Genomic DNA, 12,561 nt, shown 5'->3' with positions numbered 1-12,561 from the left:
CAGGTGGCCAGAAGCCTGAGATCACAGTGTCAGTGGGGCTGGTTTCTTCTGAGGCCTCTCTCCTTAGCTGGTAGATGGCCTTTTTTCCCCTGTGCTTTCACATGGCCTTCCCTCTGTACCCAACTGTGTCCAAATCTCCTCTTCTTATGTGGACACCAGTCTTATTGCATTAAAGCTCACTCCACTGACCTCCTTTTACCTTAATCACCTCTTTAAAGACCCTATCTCCAAACAGTCACATACTGGGGGACTGGGGGATGGGCTTCAACATATGAATTTGGTGGGGGGAGACAATTCAGCCATAGCAGAGCCTCAAAAACATTTCTTTGGCCTGTGCACAAATGTCCCCAGGGCTGGGTGGCCTGCTCAGCGGCTCTGGGTCCCTCTGGCCCCCTTGTGGGGGCCGGACGTGGGGTGAAGGCCTGGGAGAGTCACTGGTACAGGCCCCGTGATAGCATCGCGGCTCTTCAAGCTCACTGAGCCACTGCAACTCCTCAGGGGACCAGGCCCTGACGTGACTTCCTGACAGAGAAGCCGGGGGGCGGGGTGGTGAGAGCACCCATAATTCACCTCCTCTGCCCAGGAAACACCTGATGGATGCCTTTTCTCTCTAGCTCATGCCGGTAGAGCTCTGCCAGGAGGAGGCCGGCGGCAGGACCCTCGCGGGGGCCCAGCTGGCACAGCATGGAGCGCTCGAGCAAGATGGAGTTCTTCCAGAAGCTGGGCTACGGCCGGGAGGATGTGGTCAGGGTGCTGGGCAAGCTGGGCGAGGACGCCCTGGTCAACGACGTGCTCCAGGAGCTGATCCAGACGGGCAGCCGGCCCAGCGCCCACGAGGGCAGCACCGCGCCCCTGCTCGTTCCCAGGGGCTCCTGTGGGAACCCCGACTCTGCCCAGCGCGGGCTGGGGGCGGACCCGGACGAGGACAGAGGAGGCCCAGCCAGTTCCTTGCGACCCATAGTCATCGACGGCAGCAACGTGGCAATGAGGTAGCTTCTTCGTCCCCTAGCCGCGGGCGGGCGGGGGGAACTGTCCCTCTTCTCGGTGGGTCTGTCCGAGGAGCTTTGGAGCCCATGGATGGGGCTTGGAATCCCCATTCCATCCCTCAGTAGCTGTGTGGCCTTCACCAAGTCAGTTAACCCCTCTGAGCCTCGCTTCCTCCACCTGTAACGTTGGTCTACAACCTCCGTAGAAGGTGATTGTAAGAACTGGAGCTGCACAGAAATGCCTAGGGCACAGTGTTCAACAAACGGCAGCTTTTATCGTACTAACTCGGGGATGATCGGGGAAGAGCCCAGAGCTGGGCCTTGGTGAGCACGGCTTCCTGTCTGGGGTCTGTCCTTGACCAGCTGTGTGACTCTGGGAAAGCCGGGGTGTCTCAAGCTTCCTCCTCTGTGACACGGGTCAAGAGAGAACTCTTGACTCCCCTCAAGCTTATGAGAAGCAGAGGGGAAGACGTCATACTTGAACTGTGCCGGAAGCCCTCTGCTGGGGGCTGGGAGCCGTGCCGCTGGCAGCCCCGGTGGTGGAGTGGCTCCCTAGCTGGGTGCGGGACGTGTGCTTGTGGCCCCTGAGCTCTAGAGGCAGTGTTCTAGTGGTGTATTGGCATCTTCGTGTGTTTCGGTGGTGAGAGCTTCGCGCCCGCCTCGTCTTTCCTGGAGAGGCCAAGTGCAGCTGAGAGAGAAGCTCTGTAGCCTCACCCACACTCCGCACCGGGCACGGAGGAGGCTTTGCCCTAACCAGCGCATTATTTTACTGTTTGGCTTAGCTGCAGCCCAGCAAAGGGCAGAGCCATAGGAAGTCGGTCACTCACAACTACAAATAGACGCACGACCCTTTCTGAAAGCTGAGCCACGGTGGGTGGAGGAGAGCGGTGTTATCGGCGCTGAATGTGTCAACAGGGTATTCTTTGGCTGACAGGCTGAGTGGTTTTCCCTGAAAATTCGGGCTCGCTTTTTTGTTTGTGTGTTTGTTTGTTTTTAAAAGGATCTTTTTTTTTTTTTTAGATGTTGGGGGTAGGAGTTTATTAATTTATTTATTTTTGCTGTGTTGGGTCTTCGTTTCTGTGCGAGGGCTTTCTCTAGTTGTGGCAAGCGGGGGCCACTCTTCATCGCGGTGCGCGGGCCTCTCACTATCGCGGCCTCTCTTGTTGCGGAGCACAGGCTCCAGACGCGCAGGCTCAGTAGTTGTGGCTCACGGGCCTAGTGGCATGTGGGATCTTCCCAGACCAGGGCTCACTGCGCCACCAGGGAAGCCCTGTTTGTTTGTTTTGAAATTAAAAAAATAATTTATTCATTTATTATTTGGTTGCGCCGGGTCTTAGTTGCAGCAGGTAGGCTCCTTAGTTGCGGCATGCATGTGGGATCTATAGTTCCCTGACCAGGGATCGAACCTGGCCCCCTTGCACTGGGTGGGGGGGGGGTGTCTTAATCACTGCGCCACCAGGAAAGTCCCTGGGCTCACTTTGGATTGGGCACTGCAGGACAGAAGTGTGGAAAGGTGAACTCAAGATGGCCCAGGCGTGGGGGCTGTTCCAATATGCCCTGCTTGGTGTGTAGGACAAGTTCATTCAAGCGTTCATTCAAGTTTTAGCCAGCCAGGTCTCCCTGGGCTTGATTATGTCAATAGGCAGTGGAGCCCTGCCTTTTCCCTGGGGCCTAGGAGCTGGTCCTTCGGTCTCTAAAGCATTCTCACACATGCTCTGTGGAGGCGCCAGATAGGCGAGACTCTGAAATCCTGCTTAATTCAAGATCTCTGAGTGAGTTAAAGGGATTTTTTAGAATCCAGTAGGTTCTGAGCATCCTAGGAAGAAAGTCTGCTGGGTTCTGAGAGGGGGCCTGGCCTCTGCCTGGTCTGGGTGAGGCATCTCTTCCTCTGGACATCAGTAGAAAGACATGGGTTACATGTAAAGATTTTTTCGATACGGACCATTTTTAAAGTCTTTATTGAATTTGTTACAATATTGCTTCTGTTTTGGTTTTTTGACTGTGAGGCATGTGAGATCTTAGCTCCCCTACCAGGGATCGAACCCGCACCCCCTGCATTGGAAGGCAAAATCTTAACCACTGGACCACCAGGGAAGTCCCTGGCTTGTATTTAAAGTAAGATGATAGTGCTTAAATCGAAGACCTTTCCAGTCCTAAGATTATATGAGCTCTCCGATTCCAGATCAAGAGAGCAGAATGGCTGCAGGTGCTACAGGAAAGCATTCTCTCTTTGGGGACCAGACTTTTTTTTTTTTTTTTTTTTTTACTATTTGTTTATTTGGCTGCACTAGGTCTCAGCTGCGGCACGCAGGATCTTTGTTGCCGTGTGTGTTCTGGCGTGTGGGATCTTCTTAGTTGCGGCATGCCAACTCCCAGTTGCGGCAAGTGGGATCTAGTTCCCCGACTAGGGATCGAAACCAGGCCCCCTGCACTAGGAGCGCAGAGTCTTAGCCGCTGGACCACCAAGGAGGCCCTAGGGACCAGACGCTTTTTAGGAATGACTACAATAGGGTGATGGTAGAGGGTTTTCTTTTGATGAAAGTCTCTGTTGCTGCTTGGAATTTACATTTAAACCACGTCCTCTATTTGCACATGACCTAGACGTGTTCTGGGTAAATCCATTTAGTCCCACCCGGCCCTCACCTCCTACGATTGTAATTAGTCTGTGGCTTACAAATGGAAACCATCTCTCAGGCTTATTATTAAGAATGTGTCAGAACATGAATTCTTTCAGACTTGTGCTGCCTAAAAAGCACCTCAGATACCTAGAACACATGTATTTGTGTGTGTTCTCAGGGTGTGTACGTACATATATGCACATATACACTGCATCTCCTTAGTTAGGAACAAAAAGAGAAATTTCACAGCTCCCTGATGGTGGGACTTAATTTGTTCAAGGGCACGTCTAGGAGGGAGTTGGGGTCTGATGTTCAGATCCACCCCCGCTCCTTCTCCTACAATAACACCTCCTGTGTCCTCCAGCCAGAGTTTCAAGAGGACCCCTGACCTCAGGCTCTGCCAGATCCTCCTTTGCAGAGGATAGCTCCCAGTGTGAGGCGCACCTTTAGAGGGGCCGGATTATTGAAACCCAGCATGGTGTCTACTTGTTATCTGCTGACCTCAAAACTCGGTTAAGCTCAGAAACATGGTTTCTGAAAATTCTCCTTCGCTGAGGTTTTGTAGTGTCGTAGGCATTGCCATCCTCTGTTTTTGAAGATGCTGCTGCTTCATGTTCTGTCTGGTCCTGGAAGGAGTGGGGAGGAGCCTAAAAGACAGGTTGGGATGCATGTGCTTTCTGCCCTGAGCAGGTGAGAAGTGTGTCTTCTGTTGGCAGCAGCATCCTGTAGGGTGCCTGTTGCCGACTTCCCGACTGTGGCTTTGTCCCCTGGAGCCTGGACTGTGTCTGCCTTTGCTCACAGAGAACGAGAGCCTGACTTTTCAGCCATGTTTTGTTTTTCTTATTATCTTTGGGAAGTTGTGTTTCAGTGGATCTTTAAAGACCAAAAAAATCTGTGTTCGTTTCTATTGCTGCTATATCAAAATTGCCACACACATGTAGTGATTTAAAACAGCACAAATGTATTGTCTCGTAGTTCTGGAGGTCAGAAGTCTGGCCTGGGTCTCCCCGGGTTGAAATTAAGGTGTCGGCAGAGCTGTGTTCCTTTCTGGAAGCTCGAGGGGATGATATGTTTTTTTGCCTTTTCCAGCTTCTGGAGACCACCTCCATTCCTTAGCTCATAGCCCCTTCCATTTTCAAAGCCAACAGTGGCCTGAAATGATTTACAAGAAGTGGAATCTGTATACATATATTGGTTCCCTTGGGAGAAGATCCACAGCTTCCAATAGCTACTTAGAAGGTCTGTGATCCCCAAAACGTAAAGAACCACTGATGTAGAATGAGCAGTTCTAGATAATGTCATGCTTTATGGGAAGGCGCTAAGCCTCTCCATTAGCACAGAGAATGTGAGAGGGGGTCATCTGTCCTTGCCTCTAACCATCTGAGTCAAGAGAGGAAAAAGCACAGGAAGGGCCTAGAAGGGCTTGGCCAAGATCAACACTGGCTCCATCAGACCCTGGCCTCCATCCTTGTGCTCTGACCATACCATCACTCTAGAAGTTTCCATGGGCTCCTCTCCCCAGAGCCTCAGAATGTGTAGCCCAAGTCTATTTGTAGTGGCTGAACCCAGTAGGCCTGGGGTGGCTGCTCTCTGGAGATGGGCAGTGAGGGTCACTGGCCAAGTGCTTTTTAAAATAGGTGGGAATGTATTGGTTCGGAGCACACATCTTGTTCAAGTCATTTCAAAAGGACCATACGACCCAATTCCAAGAACCTCCCATCTCCTCACTGTAACAACAAAAGGAGTCTATTTGGTTCTTACAAGCAGGAGCAGTGGCTCCATTTATCATTTCCTAAATGGTGAGTCAACTTCAATGTGAATTCTAAGTTGCAGTGGTGGGTGTGTAAGATTGGGACCTGGGAAGCAGACCTCATGCTCGTCCGTAGTTTTTCTGAAATCCTTGTATTTCACGTAGGAAGCTAGGGAGGTCAGAAGCAGGGGACAGAACATAGGGCTTAGAGTCCGAAGATCTGAGTTCTGACCTCTAGCCTAGGGCTGCCCAGTAGAGCAGCTCCCTGTGAGGATGGAAAGTTCTTTACCCGCATTATGGTGGTCCATATGGTGGCCGCTTGCTACATGGGGCTGCCAAGCACTGGAAATGTGGCTGGTGTGGCAGAGTAGCTGAATTTCCAGTTTTATTTCTTTTGAATTAACTTGAAGTGTAAATAGCCACATGTGGTGAGTGTCTGCATAATGGACGGTACAGCTGTAGCTCCTCAGCTTACCTACTGTGTGACCTCCGCATGAGTCACCTGACCTTTTTTTAAAAAATTGTTTTTAAATTTAATTTTTTTTATACAGCAGGTTCTTATTAGTTATATGTTTTATACACATTAGTGTATACATGTCAATCCCAATCTCCCAGTTCATCCCACTACCCCACCCCCCGCTTTCCCCCCTTGGTGTCCATACGTTTGTTCTCTACATCTGTGTCTCTATTTCTGCCCTGCAAACCGGTTCATCTGAACCATTTTTCTAGGTTCCACACATATGCGTTACTATATGATATTTGTTTTTCTCTTCCTGACTTACTTCACTCTGTATGACAGTCTCTAGATCCATCCACGTCTCTACAAATGACCCAATTTCACTCCTTTTTATGGCTGAGTAATATTCCATTGTATATATGTACCACATCTTCTTTATCCATTCGTCTGTCAATGGGCATTTAGGTTGCTTCCATGACCTGGCTATTGTAAATAGAGCCACCTGACTTTTCTGAGCCCTGTTGATACAGTTAAGAGGTTGGACTGAATAATAATAATCTTATGTAGTTTTCCATCTCTAACATTCTAGGATGCAGGGTGATTATTTTATGCATGTGTGAAAGAAATAAATGCATTTTTCTCATAAAGGGATGTCTCTTCTTCTGCAGAGGTTCAGAGAGAGTAAGTAACTTGCCAGAGGTCCCAGAGCAGTAAGTGCCAGGCTCTGGATTCAGGGCTCTTTCCATTTCCCCAGCACTGTGTATCTTTGGGCTGCTAATGCCATGTATCTTTGGTCTCAGAGCGGGAGACCCTGACCCCATAGGCTTTTATTCCGGGGCCAGAGCCTGCCTGTGCTGCCCAAAGTCCTCCCCAGGCACGATGAGCTCCAGACGTGCCCGTTGCAGACAGGACACGCTAGACCCCCCTCCCTCACCAGGGGCCAGGATGCCCCTCCTGCAGCTGCCAGCCTGTTGGGAACCCTCAGAAGGTCACATGTGCATTGAATGGTGGCTCTGCTTGGCCAGCAGCACAGAGACGGATTTTCAGGCACAGTCCCTACACCTTCAGGGGTGTGTGCGTACGCGTATGTGCAGGAAAGAGGAAGCTGTGAGCTGAGCACTGGAGTCGCTCTACGCTTGGCCTTAAGAAAAATGTCCAGAAGGTCTTAAAAAGGTGACTTCCGTTGAACGCACGTGACCAGCTGCACCGTGGTGTTTGGGAAGAATGTTGTTTCTCGCTGCCGACTCTTGCCAACATTTTCTTGCCTGGCAAACCCACACATACCCACACGTACTGACAAGTCCCAGTGGTGTATGTTCTGAAGGCAAATTTAGGAAAGGAGTGAGCTGAAGGCTTTCAGCCTGGGGAAAAACCACCTGATAATTTCACATCCTCTTACTGGCCTCGACAAGGGTTTCATTTGAATGTTTCCTCATTTGGGGATGTACAGGGTTTTTTGTTTGACTTGTTGTTGTTTACCTTTTTAAACTCTTAAAAACCTTAACAGAATCTGGCGTATTCTGGAGAAACAAATCTTCAGTGATGAGAGAGCTGAGGTTGGCAATGGGAGGTTTTCATCAGGCCCCTCTCAGTGGGTGTAGGGGGCACACTCCCGGGCTGGGGGTCCAACCTGCCTCTCAGCCTCTGAATGGACTCCAACCAACGTTGGCCTTGGGTTCCTACCTAAGTCTGCACCCATTTCTCCTTTTATGAGATGAGGGAGCACCCTCTCTCAGAGGTCACCCCCATCTCCTCACAGACCTGAGCTGGGGAGATCTCTTGGTGGAAGGGCTAGAAACTCCAGGTTCAGAGTGTTTGCAGTTTAACCCCAAGTAAGAAACAGAGTCAGTCAGTGTTGGGCTGACTGACACCTCACACCCCAAAGGAATCACCGCTTGTCTTTCCTTTCGTCCCACCCCCAAACCACCGCCTCGCTCTTCATAAGACCGTCTGCTGGTTTCTGCAGAGACTTCTTGGACGACAGTTAACGATACAGGGGCCTTCACTTAGATTGTCAGTTAGTGTAAATGGCTACGCGCTGATGGTGGCTGCCCAGGCACACTTCGTCAGGCAGGATTTGCCTCAGGTACCTACCCACTTCCGTTACCACCTCCCTTTGTTCAAATCCTACCACTCCTGTTTCCTTTTCCCGGGGCCTGGCGCTCAGCTCTCTGATAAACTGGTTCTCAGTGGCTGTTAATAAGCGCTGAGGTCCCTCCCCCAGCTCGAGCATTTTAACAGCTGGTAATTTTTTTTTTTTTTGCGGTACGCGGTCCTCTCACTGTTGTGGCCTCTCCCGTTGCGGAGCACAGGCTCCGGACGCGCAGGCTCAGCGGCCATGGCTCACGGGCCCAGCCGCTCCGCGGCATGTGGGATCTTCCCGGACCGGGGCACGAACCCGTGTCCCCTGCATTGGCAGGCGGACTCAACCACTGTGCCACCAGGGAAGCCCAACAGCTGGTAATTTTTTAAAGTTTTGACTGGAGCACAGTTGATTTACAGTGTTGTGGACAGGTGGTGATTTTTGCTCCGAAGGAGCTGCTGTCTGGGTCCCAGGAGCAGAGACTGGAGCGGGGCAGGAATAAATGCAGATGGGAAGGAAGAGTTTGCAGCCCAACAGATTAGGCTCTGAGATCCACTGAGAGATCAGCGAGCCAGCACATGGCTTTGCTTTAGTTTCCTCAAGGGTGAAATGGGGCCAAGGTCACTTCCTCAAGGGCTTCTTGCAATGATTAAATTAGGCACATGTGCAAAGTGGTCAGATACACAGGTCTCTGTTAAGACTGAGCTCCAAGAAGCTGGGGTGAGGTCTGCCTCGTTCACTGCTCCCCAGGCCCCCAGCACAGCGCCCTGCTGACGGAGACGTTGACAGCTGCATGCTGAGCGGGTGGAGGAGAAGCCCAGGGGAAGGGGTGCCTCTGGCTAACGTTCTTCCCATTTGTACGTGGGGTGTGGGCTTCCAGGGTGACTGCTGAGCTTTATTACCTTACTGAGAGCTCTGACATCTCCTAGAAACAGAGCCCCACGTGGTGAGGGGGTGACCCCTGCTTGTGGCATCAACCCTGCCATTGCTCAGGGCTTTCTGTGGCCAGGACTATGGCAGCCATGATGGGGTTTTGAGGTTGGTAAAAAAAAGACATGGCAAGGACTGAACATAGATAATCTTCACATTTCTAGAGACCAGAAGGCTCATGAGGCTGGGGTCGAGTGTGTGCACAATGGTGGACCTGAATGAAAAGTCCCCCATTCCAGAGAGACCAACTTAGGGGTGCTCAGGGCCAGTCCCCGACCTCCTTGTGCCTGGAATTCAGGCTGGAAGAGAGGGCACCTCTGAGGGAGAGAGGGAAGATACTGGCTGCACTGATGGGAAGATGTACACTCCCTCCATCTTCCACTGGTCTGGGGGATACGTATCTGTCCTTTGGAGCCTCTTGGTTGGGGGTCTGCCATCTTGGAGTCCTGTATCAGAGAGGCCGTGGGGCCAGTTTCTGCTGCATGATGCTGATGGTGGCCCCATTCCTCAGCTCTTCTCTTCCTGAATCTCTGCACCTCCAACCGCCTCCCCTCCACCTGCCTCCAGAGTCTCTGGAACTTGTCACCCTGCTCACCATTGCCCACTCACAGGGATAGGGTGCCTGATGCCTCTGATGGGTGTGTGATTTATACCTCCCAACCCCCGCCCCAAATCACACACCCATCAAAGGCATCAGGGATGGAAAGTTGGCTTTTGAACAGTTAAAGACAGATAGGTAGTCACAGAAAAGAGAGCAATCAAGAAACAAATTTTAGGGACTTCCCTAGTGATCCAGTGGTTAAGACTCCACGCTCGCAATGCAGGGGGCCCGGGTTCTATCCCTGGTCGGGGAACTAAGATCCTGCAACCCGCATGCCACATGGCACGCCAGAGAAACAATTTTTTTTTTTTTTTTTTGTGGTACGCTGGCCTCTCACTGTTGTGGCCTCTCCCATTGCGGAGCACAGGCTCCGGACACGCAGGCTCAGTGGCCATGGCTCACGGGCCCAGCCGCTCTGCAGCATGTGGGATCTTCCCAGACTGGGGCATGAACCCGTGTCCCCTGTATCGGCAGGTGGACTCTCAACCACTGCACCACCAGGGAAGCCCAGAGAAACAAATTTTAAAAGAATTGTGGCAACGATATGTTTTCTTGAGAATGGACTGTGGGCAGACTTTGCTGTGGCCAAGAGACACGTGCTCAGTGGCGGGGTGGGAGTGTGGGTGTCATCAGATGTCCACATCACTGCTGCAGTGTGCACAGAACACAGACCTTATTTTCTATGATAGATGAAATCTCTTCGCCACCTTTTAGGTAGTGGGAAGGAGCAAACTTTACACTTGCCCGTCTGTGATAGCTCAGTGTCTTCTGTCTCCTGGAGGACTCAGGCTTCGTGTTTCCTCTCCCTTGCCCTGCTCCTCTCCCAAATGACATCTGGAGGCTTTTGAGACCTGGTGGTGTCTGGCAGAGGGGTCTGGGACACTCACCGGGCTCCTCTGCAGAGCAGTGGGCTGGCCTGGCTTCCGGAATGGTCAACAGAGAGGGTCATCGGTCCCATTTGGCCTTTTGGGGACCCATGCTGGCTTAAAGTGCCGTCCATTCACAGGCTGCACGAAATCCTCCAGGCCTGGGGAAGCAAGGGATCCAGGGGTGTCGCTTCCGGTTCACCTATCCGCCGCTTTCCTCCACGGCAGCCCTGCAGCCCTGCGGGAGGCTGCACCAGCTGAAACCAGGATTTCTCTGAGAGGCTTGCGACAGGCCCAGGCTGTGCTGAGAGACAAGCTTTCAGCCTCCTGTTCACATCCATCGCGGTGTTGCCAGCCCTCCCGTCCCCTCATGGCTCAGCGAGTGGGGCAGGCCTGGGGGTCAGGGTAAGGACGCTGTGAGTGGCCCCTCATTCTCCCTCCGTCTCCTTGTTTTGCAACTTCTGCTGAGGCCGATGGGACTAGCTTTCCATTTCCTCTTCCTTTTCACCACAGATGGCCCCACTGATTTTTTAAAAAATAACTTTATTTACTTGTTTGTTTTTGTCTGTGTTGTGTCTTCGTTGCTGCACATGGGCTTTCTCTAGTTGTGGAGAGTGGGGGCTGCTGTTTGTTGCGGTGTGCGGGCTTCTCATTGTGGTGGCTTCTCTTGTTGCGGAGCACGGCTCTAGGTGCATGGGCTTCGGTAGTTGTGGCATGTGGGCTTCAGTAGTTGTGGCTCGTGGGCTCTAGAGTGCAGGCTCGGTAGTTGTGGTACACGGGCTTAGTTGATCCGCGGCATGTGGGATCTTCCTGAGCCAGGGATTGAACCTGTGTCACCTGCATTGGCAGGTGGATTCTTTTATTTTGTGTGTTTTTTTTTTTACTATTACCATTTTTATTAAACACTCTTCTTAAAAAAATCCTAGTCTAACTAAAAATACTGAATTAGAAATAAGGGGTATTAACTGTAGGAAAAGAAGATATAAAAGTAGTATTATTGCTGTAATAATTAAAACAATATATTACTTGAGAACAAAAACCACCAACCATTGGAGAAGAAATGCCCCAGAAATAGACCCTTGACTACAGAAGAAAGTAATATAAGATGAAGAAAGGGCCACCAGTCAATGGGAAAGAAATTGGGTTATTCAATCAATTGTGTACAGAAACCAACTATCTACTTTGAAAGAAAAAAATTGCTTAGAGCTGCATGTTACATTCTACCACAAAACAAATTCTAAAATACTAAAAAGATAAATATGAAAAACAGTCATGAAACTAAAGAAAACAAAGCTGATTATTTATCATATCCTGGAATCAGTAATAATGTTCTAAACTCAGTTTTAAAAAAAAGAAACTGCAAAGAAAAAGATTGGTACACTTAAATATGAAAAAATCTGAAAGTTCTGCATATCAAGAATTGTAAAATTACATGTCCAACAAAACTAGAAAAAACATTGGCAATAATATGACGAAAGCTTAATATCATTAATAGGTAAATGTTTTTACAAGTAAAAGAAAAACAGACATCCCCAAAGATACACAGTAGAAAAATAAGCAAAGAACGTGAATAGAAAATTCACAGAGAAAAAACAATAGCTAATGAACATATTTTTTTTTAACGTTCAATCTCATCAGTAATCAAAAAATGCAAATTAAAGCAAGATTTCATTATTTGCCAATAAAATTACCAAACTGTTGAAATGACGCAGTACTCTAATACACCACTGGTGGGAATGTGAATTGGTACAATCTCTCCGTAAGATAATTTAGCAATATGTATCAACACCCTTAATAAAAGTACTCATGTTCTTTGACCTAGTAATTCTAATTTGAGGGAATCTATCCTCACGACATAATTTTGAAATACAAGTAGAGTTTTATGCGCAAAGATGTTAACTATGTCATTATTTATAATGGCAGAAGACTGGGAATAACCTAAATGTTCAGTAATAATGGATTAAGTAGATAATGTAATTCTACATGATGAGATTACATTTACTACAAACTTTTTTTAAAACATCTTTATTGGAGTATAATTGCTTTACAATGGTGTGTTAGTTTCTGCTTTATAACAAAGCGAATCAGCTATACATATACATATATCTCCATACCTCCTCCCTCTTGCGTCTCCCTCCCTCCCACCCTCCCTATCCCACCCCTCTAGATGGACACAAAGCACCAAGCTGATCTCCCCGTGCTATGCGGCTGCTTCCCACTAGCTATCTATTTTACATTAGGTAGTGTATATATGTCCATGCCACTCTCTC

The 12,561-nt window shown here is 49.5% G+C and overlaps 1 protein-coding gene across 1 annotated transcript in view; it reads left to right on the top strand.

Annotated features, from left to right (window-relative positions):
* Positions 1-12,561, top strand: part of ZC3H12D (zinc finger CCCH-type containing 12D) — a 42,863-nt gene that overhangs the window by 16,930 nt on the left and 13,372 nt on the right. Inside the window, exon 3 of the mRNA XM_081251219.1 lies at positions 615-989. Within this exon, the coding sequence (XP_081107345.1) occupies positions 685-989 (305 nt within the window). The 5' untranslated portion in view covers positions 615-684. The remainder of the gene's footprint in view (positions 1-614; positions 990-12,561) is intronic.

This window comes from Mesoplodon bidens (genome assembly GCF_964165515.1).
Source record: "Mesoplodon bidens genome assembly, chromosome: 12".
NCBI classification, from domain to species: Eukaryota; Metazoa; Chordata; class Mammalia; order Artiodactyla; family Ziphiidae; genus Mesoplodon; species Mesoplodon bidens.
The sequence above is the reverse complement of the archived record's forward strand: the minus strand, read 5'-3'. Positions and strand labels throughout refer to the sequence as shown.